This window comes from Eumetopias jubatus, unplaced genomic scaffold, assembly GCF_037043125.1.
Source record: "Eumetopias jubatus isolate StellerSeaLion01/CBP00866 unplaced genomic scaffold, mEumJub1_p1.0 scaffold_11, whole genome shotgun sequence".
Lineage (NCBI taxonomy): Eukaryota > Metazoa > Chordata > Mammalia > Carnivora > Otariidae > Eumetopias > Eumetopias jubatus.
The window spans coordinates 46937799-46959374 of record NW_028274817.1 but is presented as its reverse complement, the minus strand read 5'-3'; the positions used below and the strand labels follow the sequence as shown (position 1 = coordinate 46959374).

Sequence of the window (21576 nt, the reverse complement as noted above, 5' to 3'; positions counted from 1 at the left end):
ACTCTACTGGCTTTAAGAGGATCAAAGAGATGGGAAGTTTCATTCTGAACAGGTTCAAAGATCAGTCGGCATAGAGAAAAGAAAAAAGAGACTGCACATAGTGTGGCTCTCTTCTTCTTCCTATTCCTTCTATAGAGTATATTCCCATATTTGGGGGAAAACAATCAATGCAGACGAAAGCCTTTATATTGCATGAAGAAGTTTACCTGCCCAGGGATGTGCCCAGCACAGCTCTAAGAAAAGCAAGTCATGCCTCAACACCAACTCCTTCCCAAAAGGGACATCAGGATAGATGGCACAGAACTCCCTAGAATTTAGGAACTGAAACTGCTCCCTTATGTTTTAAATGTGTAACATGTTTAGAGAGGAAAAAGGAAGAATATTTGGCCCTCTGGCCTTATGTGGCTTTGCCTCAGACATATTGAAAGGAAGAAGGGAAAAACATGAGCCAAAGGGAAATCTAGAATCCTTGCACAAAATTCTTGCTCACAGGCATAGCCTATCTATAAAACTAGCTTACAAAGCCCTCCTAGGATGCACTTGTGCTTCTGGGAATATGTATACATCAGACAGTTGTAGAAGAAAAAAAAAAGATACTTTCTTAAGGAGGGGAATTCTCTGAGCATGCTCAAAAGGGTTTGGGAGCCAAAAATTCTCTGACTTCCCACTGAGAAAAAGTATTTTGATAAGGAAAAGGGATTGGACTGTAGCTTGAAACTGAATTCTGAAAAAAATGGGGGGGGAAGCAAAACTGATGCCACTGCTGTCTAACCATTTTAAACCTGGCTGGTAAGAGACATGGCAGCCACTGCCCTCTCTGGCTCAACAGCCATATAATATTTAATATTCCCACTTGCCACAATCCTCTCAGCTCCCTCATTCCCACTGAGCATAGTAGGAAATACACCTGTACAAAAACTGTCAAATCTGACTCGAAAGTGACCTTGATGTGGTAGCTAATAAAATAATATCAGGATGGATCAGGCGAAGAAGTCGAAATTCTACAGGCAGCCATCATAATTTAAAGAAAAACATAATTTTAATATGTTAATCAAATAGTCACTTGAAAACACAAGTAAGTACCTAATTCAAAATCTGCTAAAATGAAATGAATCAGAGGGGGGGAAAAAGTGTGAGAGATAATGAAATGAGCCAAAATGAAGATGTTATGGTAATTGATCTCTAATTATATCAGTTTCAGAGGGAAATTTGCAGCCACACCAATATTTTGTATGAGGTAGTATTCAGCACTGAATAAGAAATCAGGATGAATTTATAGCTTCATTATAGGTTCTTTTTCAGAAATATTCTCCCCTACTGAACCCCATCCCTACTGCCTTACCTACCACCCTCCCTCAAAACCCTCCCTCCCATAAAGGAAAATATTCCTAGTAATGTATAAAGCCAGGAACTCAGACAAAAATAACTAAAACATTTAAAAGAGCTCGCTTATCTAAACTTAAGAAAATAAATCCTCTTTTGCATTTTAGTGCTCTAACCCCTAAGCCATTTTTCTGGGTACTCTTGAATTTCAAAAACTGAAACAAATGAGAACAGAACCACAAAACTTGTTTCTCTAGAAACAACTTTTTAAAGACCAAGGCAGAGCAAAGGTGACATATCTGTTTAGTTTTAAAGGTGCGAGAATACTATGTTGGCTACTAAATATTAATAGACACTAAATGGAGTTGGAGAAACAAACAAACAAAAAGAATGTGCATAACAAACTTGTTAATAATAAAAGGTGTATTCCTAGCCTACAGCAAAGAGTTAGCTAAATCTAAAAGATTTTTATTTTAATAGTTTCCTGTTCACATTTTTAATTTAAAAAAGTATTAATCATAAAAAGACGAGTTCAAGTGTCCAAGTGTCTCCATTTAGAAGGCACAGTAATTGGATTAGTGATGCTGTTACTGGTTACCTGTCTTTTCCTAAATGTACACTTTGTACTGCTTACTCTATTCCTATTTATAATCCTACAATACAGAACAACATGGAGTTCTCAATTCCAGCCCCCAACATGCTTTCCAGTCTAATTCTAATCGTGATTGGGAAACACTGAATCAGGAAGTGTGTGTCAGAAAAGATGCCAATTTAAATCTCAAAATAGATTCAGTCTTTTTGAATTTTAGACAATTACAGACAGGGAATTTCTAAGCCTGGAAACTGATAACTTCAGGAGCAACTTTCCCATTCAGGGCCTGAAAATTTTTAAAAACTGATGCCATAAAACTTTCAGCACAGTAGTTCTCACAACTGTAAATTAGATAGCAGAATATCCAAAAATGACTTTCTGTGATGATCTATCACTGATCTGGGCAGAAGACTGAAAGGCAGGAGAAATACTCTGCAAGGTGGTGAGTAATCACTACATGGGTATCCTCCATGAGTGAGTATCCTCCAAGTATTCAATCTATATGTGTGGTGTTGCTCATTCACTTGCCATCTCGGTTTTTTGCACTTTGTTTTTGTCTATAGTTTTATTAAGAAAAAAAACACCAACTTCTAAAAAAGCCTTTTGCCGTCACCACACACATAGCAATTTGCAATATCAAATACAACGGTAGCACAGCTAGCAAAAGGGTTCTTAAAGCAGGGGTGTCCACAGCAAAGTAGCGGCATTGGAAAGTACTTAAGCTTCAGAAACAACCTTTTGGGGGCTCAATTTCACATCACTGAATCAATGAATAGTACACAATAAATGGCCATTAACTTGTCTACACTACAAAACAGTGGCGAGCTTATTAAAGGTGTCCAGAGCTTTCTCCTTTTTTTTGTTTTTTTAAATGTAATCCTCCACAAACAATGGTAATTTATATTATAATTTTGACATAGAAAAATATATAAATTCAAACACTTAATACATAATACTTTTCACAACTGAATTTGTCTGTTTCCCCAACATCAAGGCCCCATGAACAACTCAAGCCAAAGCTAATTTGCTCCACCTGAACACCCCTGCTGCCTGTTGAAACGAGAGGGATTGTCACAGAATGATAGTCACTTATAAACAACACATTTAGGGAAAGCTCTGAAATAACAGCCACTCAAGAACCAACCATTGGTGAGTAATTAAAACAATCAGCTCCTGCTTCCTCGAAAACCAGCATGGTTTCTCTCTCTTCTTCCCCGAGACTGCTTTAGAGAACGATATCCTTCAGACGCTTCACACCAGGAGACTCTTTGTCACGACCCTCCTTCAGAGTGGGGTTGACGTCATGCATGACTTTCTCGCTATCAGATCCACGGGGCTCAGCTTCAGAGGGACGAGATGGGCCACTGTTGATATACTGCTCCAGATCACGGGCCGGGGGAGCCAGGGCAACGGTGTAAGACACGGAGGGCTTGGTGGGCAGAGGGCTCTTGAGGTGCAGCGGGGAGGTGACAGGGCTAATCGCCTCACAGCCATTGCCCGCCTCCCGGATAGCGCCGTTGACCTTGGGGCTACAGATGGTCACATCGACAGTTCTCCTGCCTTTCAAGGTGGGCCTCTCCTCAGCCGGGTGGTCACTGACATCTTTTCCAAAGGTTGCAAAAGTCCGCTTGGTGGGGCCGCAGTCATCATAAGCCTCAGCATCAGCAGCAGTAGCTTCAATGGACAGCGCGATGATGTTCCTCACGTGCTCAGGGGACTTGGAGCGGGTGGGCATGGGGTTCCGGGGCATCCAGCACCTGTCAGAGTGGCCAAGAATCCGACATTCTTCCCTGCAATGAAATCCTTCATTCTGATCTGTTTGGAGAAAATAAAATGTCGATTACATCAGCTTTTCCCAGGAATCATTGTTACTCCCCAGTGTTCTGGTTTCTTGGGTACCCACAGGCCCTTTTGGGAAATGGCACTTTTAGATAGTCCTTTATTGCCTTTTGGGACAAGTGTAAAGAATTGGATTTTTAAAAGGCTGTAGATCTCCCCCTGTATACTCCTCTTTTTTTATTATGATTTTTGTTGTTCCCACTGCTGACAAAACTAAAAACCTAAAGGGAAACACGTTATGATGAAAAAATGTATTTTTAAAAAAATTTATCCTGAGTGTCAAGGCGCTGAGAGTCAGCGTTTTTATCAACAACTCCTGCTAAAAATCAACTGCATTTGAAACTGGTTCCAGCAGAAGAGGGAGTGAAGGCAGAGCAGGGAATCCAACAGTCAGTATATCTGAGAAGTCTTGGCCATATTTTTGAGCAACAACACCGCCAGCCATGTTTCCACCCTACTTGTCAATGATACTCCATGCTTAATTTTAGATTGGTATCATGCTGTCTTTGAAAACCCAATCACTTCACTTCTTTTTGACCATCAGTTCCACCAGCCAATCTTCTAAGTTATTTATATGACTTGATTTCCCATTAGAAGGAATATACTGAGATCTTTTCCTTCCATCTGACCCATAAGCTTCAGTTGACCCTATGCACACATCACTCATAGGCTGTGCATCATTTAATTATACTCAACTAGCCATCCCTCCTTATTTTCCTTATCTGCAGTTTTATTAGGGTCACATTTCTTAAAGAAATCTTTCATGGATTACATTAACCCTATCATAGAAGATCTCAGCAGTTAGAATTTGTAATTATTGGTGAGGCGTATTTTTTCTCTTCTCAAATCAGTTCACTTAGAGTTAAGGCTTTAATTTGACTCTCAGAGAGGCTTTCTACATGGGTTTCATCAAAGCATGGACCCAGGGTTAACTTCTGCTTGTCCATTGGAAAATTGTTCATCTCAATGTCTGGTTTATAGTCCTATTTTCCCAGATCCATTTTTATTTACATTACATTCATGTATGAGGATGGCCTAATCAAAATTTTCATCACATTATATAGTGCATCAAAATACGAGCAGTTTAACATTTACAGAAAACCTTGAGGCAGGATCAGAGGAGGTGGGGAGACAAGAAGAGACTGCAAAGACAGAAAAAAAAGCATGCCAAAAAAAGCTGAAAATATATTCTGTGATTGCTTTTTTGCTGGGGAAAGAAGTTTGAAATTCAGGGTCTTGCCTGATATAGTCTATATATAACACACCTTCCTTATACACTTGTATTTCTTTGTTTGCTTCTTGTTTTTAAATAGTAAATGGCATAACAGAGGGGCAATGTTCTGCCTCGTTTATCAAAGGTTATTTTCGTAAAGGAGCACATATAAGGGGAGGCTCAAGAAATAATGGTTGAACTGGATGTATACCTCATCATTTGGAGAAAAAGCATTGGAAGCAGCTAAATGTCAAGGCCTAATCCAGGCTGAGTCCAGATTTCAACCCAATTCTGGGAATGGCCTTTGACCTAGTTTAAACTACTGAAAAACCAATCAAAGTTAAGACCCTTTCAGTGTACTGGGACACAATTTGCCAATTTATCTTTAAGATGGCCATTTTATGCTCCCTTTCAGTGGTGGAGAATAAAACACTCAGAATTTTGCAGCTATGAAGCCAAATAACAAATGAGCATTATCACCAATAAGTGCCTTTCACATAGATAGGGCAACGCTTCTGCAAACTCCAGCATAGTTCCACATGAGGGTTGCAGGACCACCTCTACAAAATACAGAGTTGTCAAAGCCTTTTCTCTGCCTCTTCCCTGCAAACTCTCAGTGCTGCCATCTGATAGCCTATCATCATTCAAAATGTATAGGTTTCTGGGAGACAGAAAGTATGAAAGTAAGGAGAACATGCTGGAACATACTCGGGAAACATTTACTTTGTATAGGCTCAAACATCAGTGGAAGAATGTACAGATGATCCACCCACAATCAGTTTCATCTAAATCCAGTGTTTTCCCAGGAAGCCCCCAAGATCCCTCCAGCAGGACAGAATTCACATGTTCAGAGTTTCCCAAAAAGATGTTTTTTTTCTTCTCCATCTCCTCTGAAGCCCATATCATAACTTTCCAAGTAATAGCTCTAAAGAATTAGTGTATTTGTTTTGAGGTGAAGATTAAGGAGGTGCAAGTTGGGGAATAGTTTAATAATTAACTTCTATTTCTACAAATCTGAGTAAGAGTCCCCTGGAAGTCAGCAAAAAGAAAAAAAGTTCAGAAGGTTATGAAATCCCTGTCCTTTTTGTTACTAATTTATAGCACAAAGGCATGAAGGACTTAGTCTTTGAACCCTGGAACCATGGACATATGATCAGCTATTAAGAGGAAACCCCAGCTGACCTTCAGACTGATATTATAGGCCACTTGTTCACACACCTGAAGTAGAACAGTGGTGAATTGTAATCTAGCAGAATCATCCCAATGAGCTCAACATACAGCTCTCACTTCTTTTAAGCTTTTAGTATCAAGTAGCTAACTTCCACTATTCAGTAGGAGAATGCCATCCATGTGTTATACTGAATGCAAGTACAGTGCTCCTGCCCATATTAGACTGCTTCAAATGAACAGCATGGGAAGACCTGGATCCCCACCACACACAGAAGGAGAGCAGAGACCCCAGAGATAGATACCTGTAAGATCTTATGAATCTAGGAAGACCAGAGCAGGGAACTCAGTCTTCTCAGAAGCTTCTCTTCAAAGACAGTACTTGCTTTCAACTTACCCACTGCCTAAGTGGATAAATCACCCTCCGGGAAGAGGAAAAGGTAAACCCACTCAGCTTCCCCAGGAATGTGATCATAAGCCTATCCACCAATCTCGCTAAGCCTACTTCTGTACTTCTGAAACAAATAACGCAACATATTTTAAGAAAAAAGAAAAAGAAGAAGATAGCAGGAGAGGAAGAATGAAGGGGAGTAAGTCCGAGGGGGAGACGAACCATGAGAGATGATGGACTCTGAGAAACAAACTGAGGGTTCTGGAGGGGAGGAGGGTGGGGGGATGGGTTGGCCTGGTGATGGGTATTGAGGAGGGCACATTCTGCATGGAGCACTGGGTGTTATGAACAAACAATGAATCGTGGAACACTACATCAAAAACTAATGATGTAATAAATGGTGATTAACATAACAATAAAAAAATTAAAAAAATAGGTAATTTTTTGGATTAATTATGTGAACTTATATATTCACTGCTCTTACCTCAATGCAAGCAAAGACTTGAATCTAAAAGACTCATTTATTCACAATGTTTCACCCATGGCTTAGATCTGATATCTTTATTTCCTTAAATCCTTACTAAGGGCAGTGACTTGCTGCTTATCATTTTTAGTATCAAACAACACTCGATGACATTTGTGTCAATTCAATGTGATGAATATGCAACTGATAAATAATTGAATACTACATCTGAAACTAATGATGTACTATATGTTGGATAATTGAATTTAAAACAAAAATCTAACCTAGCTTTAGCGTTTATAGCCATATGAAATATGAAAGAAAACATGCTGAATATAGATAGGCAGGAAGAATGTCTTCCCAGCCAAAGGTAAACTACATTCATAAATGTACTGCAGATAAATTACTTTTTCAAAAACCAAAACTTCAGTTTAGTAAGGAAATTGCATATTAAAAGTGAGAAAGTCACAATACAAATCCCCTTAAGAATAGCAATGAAGGGCGCCTGGGTGGCTCAGTTGGTTAAGCGACTGCCTTCGGCTCAGGTCATGATCCTGGAGTCTCGGGATCGAGTCCCACATCGGGCTTCCTGCTCAGCAGGGAGTCTGCTTCTCCCTCTGACTCTCTTCCCTCTCATGCTTTCTATCTCTCATTCTCTCTCTCTCTCTCAAATAAATAAATAAAATCTTAAAAAAAAAAGAATAGCAATGAAGACAGACCAGATGTGAAAAAGCAAAGAAACTACTTCTAGAATTGCATAGGACTGGTAGAGATTATGTGCAGCTAGGGATGGAGATATGAGAGTAGAGAGGAACCATTTTGTATCATAAAAATTAGCTGTCAAAAAAAATTAACTATCAAGATACTGGCTCCAGCTGAAACAGAGGTCAGCTAACAATTCACTAATTCCCTACTAAGATTCCTCTTATGTGCCTATTTATGACTCTATACCTTGTTACCTCTTGACCTGAACCTACGTAAAGCAAAATGTAAACCTCTAAAATCCACACATAGTTGTGGAAATTCAAACACATTGCCAGGTACAGATAAATGAAAGCAGGTGTCTTTAATTCAAATGTACACATAATTAGGGGTGAATGATGAATTTGCAAATTGGTCTTCCCTAATTCTGAACTTGTTCCTAAGATTTGCAAAAATAAATAAAATGCATAAGTTTGGAAGAGGGACACACAAATCTCAAAGCCACTCCTTAGATCAGGTTTAGACAAAAAATTCAAAATACAGAGAAAAAATAAAGCTTCCTCAATCTAGGTGGTTATATGTATTTGTTTGGGCACAATCTGTCCTTAGGGACCCCAGTGAGAGAAACCTAAAACTTCTGGCAAAAAAAAAAAAAATTATATCTTAAATAAAAGGCCTAAGAAGAGACAGCAATGAATTAAGACATGATGGATAAGGAAGTAATTCAAATAGAAAAAGAAGAGAATATGTTATTTTGGGCAAATATTAGCCAAACTTTTTGCAGCAATTGCTACCCTCCTCATAAAACCACTGTCTCTTCAGATGTAGGCAAACAATGTGCTTCCACACCAGAAAGAGCCTACATATGGTCCCAACCAAAGTAAGAAAAGAAAATGATGGAAACACCATCTCAGGCTTAGCTAAAACTTTCAAAGTCCTGGTGGAATAGAAGAGCTGAGAGGCTCTGTTGGGTTTGTATAGACATCCAGCCACAATGGATGTGTTCAACAATGCCGCAGATCTTTATTGTGATTCAGAGTTTGGATGTATTTAACTCAAAGAGCCCAATGGTCAGAGACAAAACTCTAACGGTAAAAAAGTTCAAGGTAACAGTTAACAAAAGTAATGTGTTACCTCCTCAGAAGTGATCTGCAGTCAATGAGGCAGAAAGGGAAAGTTAAAGTGAGTTCCAGTTCCTAAGAGCTCAAGTAGTTACTTCTACATAGCAGCAGTAACATAACCTATAAGCAAATGATGTGTAAATCAGGAAAGCTTCCTGGATTGTACTCATATGCATCCACCTAGCTTAATCTACATCAATCTCCTGAACAAAATAATCTACAACAAAAGCAGGACCAGTTTTTGTAAGCTATAATGGAAGGGATGGTAGCACCAATTATGAACAGGTTAAGTGCTATTAAAATTTGTCATGTGCACCTAATCAAGAAAACATAATTGCTAGGAAACATCCCCTCTTGACCTACCTATCTCTTACTCATCTGAAGCACACATAATGAACTGAACCCAAATATCCATACCTATATTTAATATTTAGGAATAGAACCAATCTTTTGTTAGGATTGGCAAGGTGCCAGCCAAAAACCTGCATTTCCTGGCCTCCCTTGTTGATAGGCATGGCCATGTAACGAAGATGGACCAATGTTATGAAGGCAGGATGTCAAGAAAACTCCTTAAAAGGAGGAGGGAGGTGATGTAGCTGGGAGACACTTTTGTCCTTATTCCTTCCTGCTTTGTCCTGTCTGGAATGGAGACATAATGGCTGGATCTACAGTATCTATCTTACCACCATGAAGCAACTCTGAGGATGGAAGCCACATGCCTATGGGTAGCAGAACAGAAAGATAGAAGAGCTCTGGGATATCAAAGATATTGTAGACCCACCTCACTAGACCTGAACTTCTTTCATATAAGAGGAAAAATAAGTCTCCCTCTTGGTTAGGCCACTGATTCATTTTCTTTAGTGGGAGAGGAGGGTCTTTATTACCAGCCATTGAACACTATTTATAATTGATACATTATCCCTGAAGTCTCAACTTAAATTTAACTTTCCCAGGGAATCCTTCCATGATCCCTTAGATAGACCACCACCCCCTTTTATAGCACTCATTATAGTTGTCTAATATCTATATTCAATGTTAGCTTATAAACTCAAAATGAGCAAAGATTATATCTATTTTGTTCCCTCCCATGCCCACAGAAGCTAGCAACGTGTCCAGCATAGAGCAGGTACTCAGTAACAGTTTAATTTAATTGGATAAAAAAAAGGTATATGAGTGACAGCAATAAAACAAAGAACCTTGGTCAACACACCAGATATTGTGCTACTGATACAACTCCTAAAAGTGGAAATTACTATTCTATTTAGTAGAAACACCATGAAACACTAGGTACCTGTGTCAGAAACAATAAAGTAAATGTAGCACTTAAGAAACATTAAAGTCAAGTGTCATCTTAGCCTCTCAGTGGTTTCCTAAACACTAGTTGCAGGTCTTAAAAAAAATGTATCATGGTTTGATGTCCAGTTGGAAATATATTTGTCATGTGCCTTGGAGTTTTCAATTCTAACACTAGTTAACAGGGCCTGTACTCTAATAAGTTAACAACACGATAAGCAGAAGCATCTATTTTATGAAATGAATGTGCTATTCAAATATCAAGCATTGTTTCTTGGTATCAAACACAACTGCTGCTAATTCCTATAAAATATAAGCCAAAAATGGGACCTATAGTGAGCCTTTTAGCCCAACTGCAGATGCTCACTCTTTCTGGCAAAACTAATTAAAATATGGATGGCAAAATTAATGCTCCAAATATGCCAGGGAATTACCAAAGGAAATAATTATCCTGGAAAGAGTTCTTAAAAGCATTTTAAGGCCTGCAACATCAAGAGAAAGAACATCTGTAGCTTAACAGGACAAGCAGAGTAGCAATGGGTTCAGTGAAAAAGAGAGGAAGGAGTGGGAGGAAAGGGACGAAGGAATGAAGGAAGAGGAGGAAGGAGGAATGAAGGAAGGAAGGAGGGAGGGAGAGAGGGGAGCTGGAAACACTATCCAGGCTTTAAACATTCTGTCTTGGTTTTGATCCAATTGACATCTTAAGGACTGGGCTTCTTTTGGGTGTTTAGAGCAACTAGCAAAAATTCAATAAAGGCTTAGGACTTCGCAAAATTACAACTTCCCAGAACCCTCCCAGGTTGTAATTCTGAAAGGAGTTTACACTCACTTCCTAAAGGACCCAAAGTTTTGGCAAGAAAAGTTAGAGTACCATCTATAAAATATTCAAGGGCACATCAGTGAAGGCTGAGATATTCCTAGAGATTCATGAACCAATGCCACCAAGCTATCCTGCAGCCACTCCAGTGTAATAAGAAGTAAATCACAAATTACACTACAAACAATGACTTGTCTCTTTCTCACTCCCTTCTCTTTCTTTCAGAATTTTCTGCCATTTCGGTTCCTCCCTAATGCTTCCTTTTCCTCCTGTTCCCTAGCATCCAACTTGTGAGCAGCCCTTCCCACAGCACTATGGTCTGACAGGGGTAATATGCCAGAACTGTGACTGATATTCAAAACACCTACATGGTATTATCTGATGGATGCCAAAGAAGAGCTATCCAAAAACCAGCCCTTGTAACAGAGAGAGAAATTCCCACATTTGTCATTCAGCTGGGTATAAGCATTAAAGGTCCCTGTTAAAATAAGAGAATCCACTACCAAATTGAGATCATCGGATTTTCTTTGGTCATATAGCAAAACCATGGGTTAAGGGGACGCAGGATAGGAGTTTTTGTGGGGGAAGAAAGGTTACAAATGTCTAGAGGTAGAGATACCTAGGAAGGGCATGGTGGGGGATAGGGTGTAGGAACAAAGTTCCTGAGACTGACAAAGAGATGTTGCCAATAAACAGCAGATAGGCAAAGAAAAAAGGCAGCCCTGATTAGCAGAGTTTGGCATTTTCAGGATGGCTAACTAGTTAAACAGCAGGAATCTGTGAAGTTGAGTTTTAGCTTGGGGTGGAGGGGATGGCTGAAAAAAACTGATGGACCCCAATCTTGTCCTAGACCATTAGACAGATCAGCATCAGTTAGCAAGTGCCACCCAACACTTGGCCTCGTGATGCCAAATGGCACATAAGCCTCTCTCCTCATTCACAGTCCATGCACCTGAAATTCACTTACTTCCCAGTGCAACATGAAAATAGATTAAAAAGATGCCCCTTTCAGAATTCAAAGCAATTGAATTATCTTCAATGGAATCTTCAGTGCTGAGCTGGTCAAAGAGACAAAGTTAAAACATACTGAAGTAGCAGTGCTTGAGAATTGAATATTTATGATAGATGATGGTGTGGCATGTACAGTCATACAATCTAAGTTGCAATTTGGGCAATCACAATAATTCCTGGAGTTTTCATTTTTGTACTAGAACTCAATTCAACTCAACCCATAAAGAAGAGATTTCAAGATGTATGTAAGTATAAATCATTTGTGCTGATGCATGGGGAGCAAGGAAATGAAGCAGAAGGCTGCCTGGAAAATTGAGACTAAGAAATAAGAGGTGCTCACAGTGACTGAGATAAGCAGAAATTGACTAAACTGGAATCTTTGTATTTTGGCTTCTATGGTAAAGAAAATTATCTGACAAAGTGCTGGATTTCATCTGGGTGCTGAGAAACTATACGAAAAGGCATCTCTACAAGTCAAATATGAGGTGTCAAAGCAGGCCATTGAACTAGTGCCCCAAAGGAGGAACACTGAAATACTGAAGCTCTGAGCAAAGTGGAACCATTTTTTAAGGTTTCATTCTAAAATGTCCACAGAATTAAGTCCCTTTGCCTATATCTGTTGGACACCTACAACACCTAGTCACTTCTGTGAAGAGTTCAAACCAGTTGTTTGATTTTGTGTAGATTAAAAACAGTCAGACCATTTCACACATTCTACAGGTAGTTATGCTGCTGGCAAGACAGAGCCTTCAGATGATCCTTACAAGTGGTGCTGAATTAAAAGTCATTGCCAACTTGGTTTTACTCTTTCCTGGAAAATAAAGAAATTGCTAACACATCATTAGCTTGAGAAAAAAGCCACTTTTATGTTGGTCATGAGCTTCAGGAGATTAGACGGAATATGTCCTGAGGATGGCACAAATAAGACTGGTACAGAAGGCAAGAGGGACAGGGTATGTTAGCCAGGAGAAAAAAAAATCTTCCCTTTTTTAATGAAAATTAAAAGTTGGAGGGGAAAAAAGGCTGGTGTTCCTCTTAACAGGAACTGACACTTCCTTCAGTCAAGTCCCAGGACATTCAGTTTTGTAAAACAGGCAATACTGTACATGAGTCAAAAAATGTTGCAACAGTAATTTCTAAATTCTTTGAAGATTCTTGACTGCCAAAATGTTCTTGTTACTGGGCGGGGAAGCTAAGAAGCAACATTAGTACTTCTCCAATCACTTCTTTCACATTTGAAAAATAAAGTGCTCCGTAAACCAATCACCGCCCCTTGTAATGATTCAAAAGGAGAGTGTATGTCATGACATCAGCTAGGTAGGAGTCACTAGAAATAGTCACTGGAGGCACACAGGAGTGTCAGAAAGATTAATATCTATTAACTACCTAGGTTGGACTATTTGTTACCAACAAAAGCCTCCTAGAAAAGTCTAGCATTATCTTGATGTTTCAGTGTAACTTCAGCAACCATCTGGAATACTGTAATTGCTATGACACTGCTTCTGGGTACAGCAAACAGCACAATCATTAAAAAAATTTATTTCAAATATCTTCCTGGAAGCTAATAAATTTTACAGCAGTTTCAATCCTTCCTCATTGCAACAAAGAAAAGCTTAGTTCCAGACAAATTAAAAGTAAATTGATTGCCTAGGGGGAATCTATTCAAATATCACTTTTACGTGTTAGAAATCTTTTTTCCTAAAACATTAAAGGGAGAGAGGAAGGGAGGGAGGGAGGAAAGGAATGAATGAATCTTGGATAAGGGAATGAGACAGATGATGGAGATAAAGAGTGTGAAAGGGATAGAAGTCAACAGAGGGAGAGTGAAAGACAAGTAAAACCATTAAATCCTTGTTTGCAAAATCAGGTAGAAATCAGCTTAAAATAAAATGCAAATGTGTCACTGGGGTGCAGGCCTAACATTTGTGCTGGAATTTATAAATAATAACTATGAATAATGAATACCAAAATTGAAGGGATCAAACACCACCTTCTATGTTTACTTCTCATTATCCATCTTTCATGGACAATGCTCGGTTTTATTATTTTGCTCTTTACCTCAGAAATACCCATAATTATTCTTTTTCCAGGTGTCCACTGAATCATACTAGTAGGAGAAAGCAAGTTCCATTTTTCAGGGTGTTTCCTCAAAAGCAATTAGACAAATTCGGAAGTGAGACCAATTAATTTATTCTTTGAGGAAGCTTGATCATTTGAAGGTATCCTATGCTTGTCCTGCTGCTCTTATTAGGAAGAAAAAGTCCTTTACACCTTTAGCACATGGCAGTTAATGTTTGACCCTCTGGCCCTTAGCTTGTCCAACTCTTCTTTGAAAGAAAAAATGGATGCTCCATCTGAAGCATCAAAGAACTCTTGGAATCTCTTCAGGCCACAGCTCTGCGGGCTTTTTCTGAGTTGGCTCGAACTCTGAATTATAAGAGTAGCAGAAGGCTTTTTGGTTGAGATGACTGGGGTTAAGACACTCTGATACGGGTCTAGTAAAATCTATGTAAGTCCTGACACATAGTGAGCCTAGATGACAGCCACAAATATGGATGACAGACACACATGCATGTGCACACACCACCACCAGTCCTCATCATCCTTAATACTCATTTCCATTCACAGGTTAAAATAATGGAGCATTATACGTTGATTATATCTCAATAAAGCTGCAAAAAAAAATCCATGGAACAAATCAAAAGATTATTAAAACTAGTCTGGTAAAATTTAAATGCTCTGTCCAGTTAGTACAGATCATGTATCTTTGCAGCCTTGGAATAATCTGTTTTTCCAAAACATTACAACTCCTGAACTCCATTTTATTGCATTTGCCCCCTTGTTGGTTAAAATGCCAATCTTTCATGACTGGGTCTGCAAAACATGTACTTAATGAAGGAATGCCATGCTGTGGCTAGAGAAGCCCTGAGGAGTCTAATTCTATGTTCAGAAAACAAGACAGCATTGAGAGTAGAGAATTTAAAGCTTGATTCAAGCCTGCATGATTTCTATTCTCTGAGATTCCAATCTGGCAGTTACAGAGAGGGAGGGTGCAGACTTGTATAATATAAGATGTTGGATTCTCGCAGGGAAATATTCCAAGAGTAAACTGAAATTATTAATTAAAGAAAAAGCCTTCTTTGGCCCTAGAGCTTTCTTATCCCCTTAATTCCACTTTGCAATCTTTTTTTTATTTGCTTCTACTGGTTAGTGAACAGAAAATAATCTGGCTTGTTATTAAAACTGCAGATAAAATCATCAGCTTTGGCAAAATGCAAACGGCGCCTAGCTGAAGAGCTAAGGATCATCATCTGCTCATATATTAAGACATGGCACAACTCCTTTCTCAATCCTAATGGCCTTGGATTGGAGGCAGGGGGTAGAAAAAGATTGGAAAGGAGGAAAGAGCGGGGCAGATGCAGAATTATATTTTTAAACCGCCTGCTGGCATTCAAAAAGCACTCTCCTGTTATTAATCACACACACACACACACACACACACACACACACACACACACACACACACAACACAGAATTGCAATGCTGACATAGCTTCCTGGATAAGATGCTTATATAGGACAGTAACAAACAAGGACATTGACGAATGATTTTATTCTCCTGGGGAATCTTCGACCCCCTTCTTCCAGAGTTCATGCAAACTGAAAAGTTTATATGTTTAACACCCTGTTATCCATTCCAGTATGGGAGGTCTGCAGTATTTCAACAAAGAAACCACTCATGAGTAATGATTTTACGGAGACAAGAGTGGGAAAATGAACTGTTTGAAATGAGTCTAATTCCTTGTGTGATGGCTAATAAAAAGAAACATCTGAACACAGTGCTTGAGAAGCATTTTTGTATTGTTCAACAGACTGAAAATAATAGCCTTTTTTCTGGTCTGCATTACCATTAATAACAGCCTTCCCTTGTGGTCATCTGTGTTTACAGAGGGAATAAAGATTGATACAAGAGTTCGCCTTTCTTCTGCACCACCCAAATAGACACAGATTGTCCAGATGATTTTTTTAGCACACATAAACCAACTTTTATTTTAAAAAGCACACGTACACCAACTTTTATTTTAAAAAGTAAAACTAATCAGAGTACCTAAATGTTTCAGAAATTACTTAGGAATTGTGAGGAAGCCAGAGAATTTCCAAGGTAGTTCTCAGAAAGTTTGTTTGGAGTGTAAAAGGGGACACTCACATCTTGCCTTTGTTTAAGGAAGCCCTTGAACTCTCGGGAGAGGAAATCTTGCATCTGTTCTATTTGCTTTCTCCTGGCCACACCTTGAAGATTGTCCAGGGCAGGGGAAGAGTAAATTGATTATGCACTAGATAGTGTAAGTATAACCCACGAACTGCAGGTTGTCAGCTCCCCCAGTGCATTTAAGATGGAACTGCCTTTACAAAATTTGAACATATTCACTGACACTGCATAAAGGAAGGTTCCCCTGGAGGTTCAATGAACCTTTTATTCCCACCTATAAATAATAAGTGCTCTCATGATTAATTCGTATTCCTCTTTTCTCACCTCATTTCCCTTTTCTCCATTCCATAGTATTTAACTTGTTTCTGCCATGCCCAAAATAGCCTCTTGTTTTACCATTCTGTTCAGACTCTCTTCCTTCAGCTTTGTAGCCTTTCCTCATCACATCAAATCCTGCCTAGAAACTCACACCTCCAGGGAAGCTACAGGGAGGCAGTCAGAAACAATAGCAGTGGCCAAGTCTGACAGAAAATCCACCAATATGGAAAAAATCTGTTCTCTGGAACATTTCCTCTTTCCCACCAAGAAACCTTCAGAATAAGCCTAATGATTCGGGGGGGGGGGCTCCAAATATTAGAAACAGCTGTGTCTGGAACGTCCTCATCAAGGTATTTTACCAACACCCCTTACAAGAAAAACTTGGAGAGGAATATTAACTGTACCACTACAGTCTGCACACCCTAAAATAAAGAGGCCACATTTCCCTATTAGGAGGGTAAATAGTTAATATTATTATAAAATAAAAATTAAAAACTTACAATTCCCTCAAATTCTAAAGAAGTTGCCATGAATTTTATGTCTGCCCAAAAAATCAACAGGGTATTCAGTAAACTATTCAATGATTTGCTCATTGGAAATTCATAGTCTAATGTAACACTGGTCCTCCCCCGTTCTTCATGTTAATATCATTGGGCCATCAGCCAAAACCTAGAGAAGTAAGCTTCATCTTGGTGAACTAGAATCTCTAGTGTCAGATACAGTCATCCTGACTAATGGAAACTATAGCTTGCCAAAATCTATAGCCTCCCTGTCTGTTCCATCCATCAAATATGCTTAGAAGTCCCGTGGCACAAGCCTAGCAGTCTACACATCCCAATCAACTATCAATAGCTTAAGTGTAAGTGACTGTAGATGAAGTATAAGCCAAATGTGTTTCCTTTTCAGTTGCAGGAATTCCATTGCTATTATGGCACCCATAGTGCTCATGCCTAATGATTCAGACAAGCATCCAGGATCTAAGTGTTCTAGGATGCTCTGCACATGTTACAATTACAGCATTCAGCATAGCACTAATAGGCATCCTAGTCTCGAATTCCAGGTATACCACATTGAGAGTATTGACAGGCCCACCCCCTCCCTGGTTAGATATGATGGAAGATATAGGGGTTTCCATATGCCCTGCTGCTAGTATAGAGGTCTGTTTATGCCTCTTCAGGGTCCCACAACTAGTGAACAAAGGAATGTATGTATATACATCACAGCCTAGAACTCTCTAGCAAGTCTCTTATTTCCCTGACATCCCAATATTACATTGAAAGGTAATTTATTTTTTTAAAAGATTTTATTTATTTATTTGACAGAGACAGAGAAAGGGAACACAAGTAGGCAGAGCAGCAGGCAGAGGGAGAGGGAGAAACAGGCTCCCCACTGAGGAAGGAGCCTGACGTGGGGCTCGATCCCAGGACTCTGGGATCATGACCTGAGCTGAAGGCAGCCACTTAACCAACTGAGCCACCCAGGAGCTCTGAAAGATAATTTATTGAATTTTCCTATTCTTGAACACTTCCCATATGATCCAAACTCAGTGCTCTACCACACTGGCTTTTCTTCTCAAACCCGAGGCTTTCTATTCTGCAAAAGAATATTGTGTCTCAGAGACACTGCTTTAAAATGATTTGCTCAGGAAAATAGTTTTTCAATAGCCAGTTGTATTAGGAGTGAACATAACCAATTGGGTTATCCCTAAATGCAATAGCATCCCAGGGCATTTACAAGGTAATATTTTATTTTCTTCCTTGATCACAACCATGTCCTGGCATTCACACCCAGTGGAAAGCCAACTGCCTTAGAAAGCCAACTGACCTTCCCCAAGAATAACCTGGAGAATCCAAGGCATGGAAACCTGCTACTTCATCAGAAAGTCCATACCTTGGAGCTCAGGAATACACATGCCCATATGCCTCTTTGGAGGGACAGAATATTTACTAGACAGACCCCAGACTCTATGAATTGGATGATCCATAATATTTGTATTTGTGATAGAGAAACCACATTTCCTTCCACAATAATAGTGCTTACAAATTAAAAGTCTTTAGCATTATTGAGCTAGTCATTATGCAAATAACAAAGCCAAGTCCAGACATCAGAACAAATTGATCCTTTCCAAACACGGTATTTCTCTGCACTTGCTTCCAGTGATCACAGAAAGAATCAAACTAAATATAAATGCAGCTCTAATTTTAATAGATATTTTACTTTTTATTGTCACATTTAATATTTTGGGCTTTCTTATTTTGTCCAATGCCTTTCCTTTCTTTCCTAGCCCCATAACTGGAGCATCTTGGAGGACAGGCTTTAGATTTTCCTAACCATTACCTAGTTCTCATCCCCTACTGGTAATAAGTGATGAGACAGTATAATTAACACCAGCTGGCCCCATTTTCACTTTTGACTCCAGGAGCTGAGCAAGCCAACCTCACAGGGTGTGGATTGGAGTGGGTGGAAGAATGTCTGGCACCAGCCCAGCCATGATGGGCCTCTCCCAAACTGCAATCCTCCATTAGACAATACCTAAGTTCTTCAATCATGTTTACACAGCTGGAACTGTGCAGACCTTGAAAATCATTCAAAGCACAGACTGGGTAAGACTGCTCCCTGCTTCATTCTGGATTTAATCTGGTTTATAAATGAATAAGTGAATGTACTAAATTCTCAGTGTTGGGGTAATAACTACTGGGAAAGAAAGAGAAAGCTCCCTTCCTGAGCAGAGTGTTCATTACCATGATTATAGCAGCCCACGTGGTGAAGCTTTCTGTCTGCTAGTAAGTAAGCAGCAGCCAATAAAAGCTAAGTCCAGAAGGAAAAGCAGTAATAACAGGGAACACAGCCATCCACCTCAGAAAACAATTCATTGTACAACTACATGGAAAAACTACTTACAATGAAAAGATTGGCACTACCTCAGTCAGGCAGGGTTTCTGACCATTCTGGCCCTTGAGAGTATGGGTAAGTCTTCTCTCCCCTTCATAGAACCCCCACTGTGAGTTTGCCATGTTCCTGCTCACCAGCACCAAGGAGAGACCTCCCCACATCTCCATCAGCTCCAAAAGTAGGGGAAAATAGAGTGTAAGCTTTGTCCTAGGCATTTGGCAACCATTCCTGCTGAGGACCTAACACCATAGGGACTGGTGAAGAAAATTTTTAATATTGCTAATTTTGGTGGTGCAGAAAAGCAAAGGCAAACCTTTCTGTTGCAGCACTGTATCTGAAGGCAAGCTTCTCTCAAGAAAAAATGACATATACATAAATCACCTCTACTAGAGCAACTCAAGACATAATCTGCTCCTTGTCGAAGGAGCTTACTTCTACCCTGCAGCACATCTGAACCCAGATCTTCTCAGTGAAGTGTGCATTTGGAAAAGGCACCATCTTTCTTCCAGAGGCAGTGTAGCATAGGGCCTAAGACTTTGGGATCTGGAGCAGGATTGCCTGGTTCAAGTCCCAGTTCTACCATTTTATAGCCCTATTGTATGGAAGTTACTTAAATTATTCACCGTGCCTTGGTTTGTTTCTTTGTTTGTTTTCCATCTGTAAGATAGGAAGAATAGCACTGACCTCCTGGGGTTGTTGGGATGGTTTAATTTTTTTGGGCTTTTTGTTTGTTTGTTTGTTTGTTTTGCAAATTTAAAATGATTGCAATGTTCCAATGATTTCTAATTTACAGAAGGAGGAAAAGACATTATTTCAGCCAACAATCACATGATAAGAAAAATAAAGTGGAAATGCTGTAAAGCAAGCTAAAGAGTTCCTGGCACAAAGGAAGAACTCACTACATGTTAAGTATTGTTATCCATCAGGAAGCTCTGACTCTTTGGGATAGATGGAGTCCAAGATGGTCTTATTCTTAGACCATGTAGCCAACTATGGTGGGATATCAAGGAAGGGATGCTGGAAGACACTCCATGTTAAAGACATCACCCTCATCAGGGCTGCCTTGGTGACCCAAATGCCACCATTGATTTTTTTCTTTGTATTATCATCACATTAAATAAGTGAAGAGGATTGAGGCACAAACTTTCAATTATAAAATAAATGATGGAGATGAAAAGTACCACATAGGAATATAGTCAATAATATTATTATAACATTGTGTGGTATAGATGGTAACTACACTTACCATTGTGAGCATAGCATAATGTAGAGAATTGTCAATTCACTATGTTGTACACCTGAAACTAATGTAATATTGAATGTCAACTATACCTCAATAAAAAAAGATAGTAAGATAGTAAATGCTATTTGCAGAGGGAGACCAGTGATTTTAACAGGTCCCTTGAAATAAATAGGACCTTGGGGAAATGGAACATGGAACAAATAAGCTTATATGTGGTAAGCAGGAAACAAACAAAGAAAGCCTGAGAATGCAGGGCCCTGAGTAGAAAGGCTAATGGTGACAGAAACTAAGAAAACCCAAGGGGAGCATTGGATGCCTGTGCTCCCAAATGGAGGGAAAGATGCAGGCAGATAGATATGGTTGCACTGTTGACACAATTTTGCCAAGGGCTCACCCTTGAATACTCCTTCTGAGAATGTGAGCAATGCTCTTTCTCTCTGTGCTTTCTTTCCTCCTAGGTACAGAGCTAATTCTGACTCTCCGCTGCAATAGAGCTCATCATTTAAGAAAAATAATCACACACAAGAATATACTCAAATTTAAAATCTAGACATCAGAAAGGAAATAATGACAAGATATCTAATATGCTAAGTATGAAGAATTAAGCTGAATGAGGCACTTGGGGTGGGGAAGCAAAACCAGGCTTCACCAAACACATTTGGAACAACACTGCTAAACTGACAATACAGAAGGCTTTTGGTTGATTAACAGGGAGCATAATGTGAGAAGGGAGTTGGATGGAGTGCAGAAGCTGACTTGATATCGTAGGTGTAAGGGCAAGGTATGATACGTGCAAATCCCAACAATTAACCATGGAAGTGAGTAATCATAACATTAAAGGCCAAAGGGGCAGATAAAGTCAAAGCATCTAGGGAAAAACAGCAATCACTTTCTGAAACACTGGTACATAAAAGTAAAACGAAAAGATCAATGGACAAGAGGGCCATTTAATTCAGGGACAAAGTATATTTAGGATCTTCCT

At 39.4% G+C, this 21576-nt stretch overlaps 1 protein-coding gene across 1 annotated transcript in view; it reads right to left on the bottom strand.

Moving 5' to 3' along the window:
- Positions 1 to 3140: 3140 nt before the first annotated feature.
- PCDH19 (protocadherin 19) overlaps positions 3141 to 21576 on the bottom strand; it is a 119008-nt gene continuing 100572 nt past the window's right edge. Inside the window, exon 6 of the mRNA XM_028101505.2 lies at positions 3141 to 3730. Coding sequence (XP_027957306.1) covers positions 3141 to 3730 — 590 coding nt within the window. The remainder of the gene's footprint in view (positions 3731 to 21576) is intronic.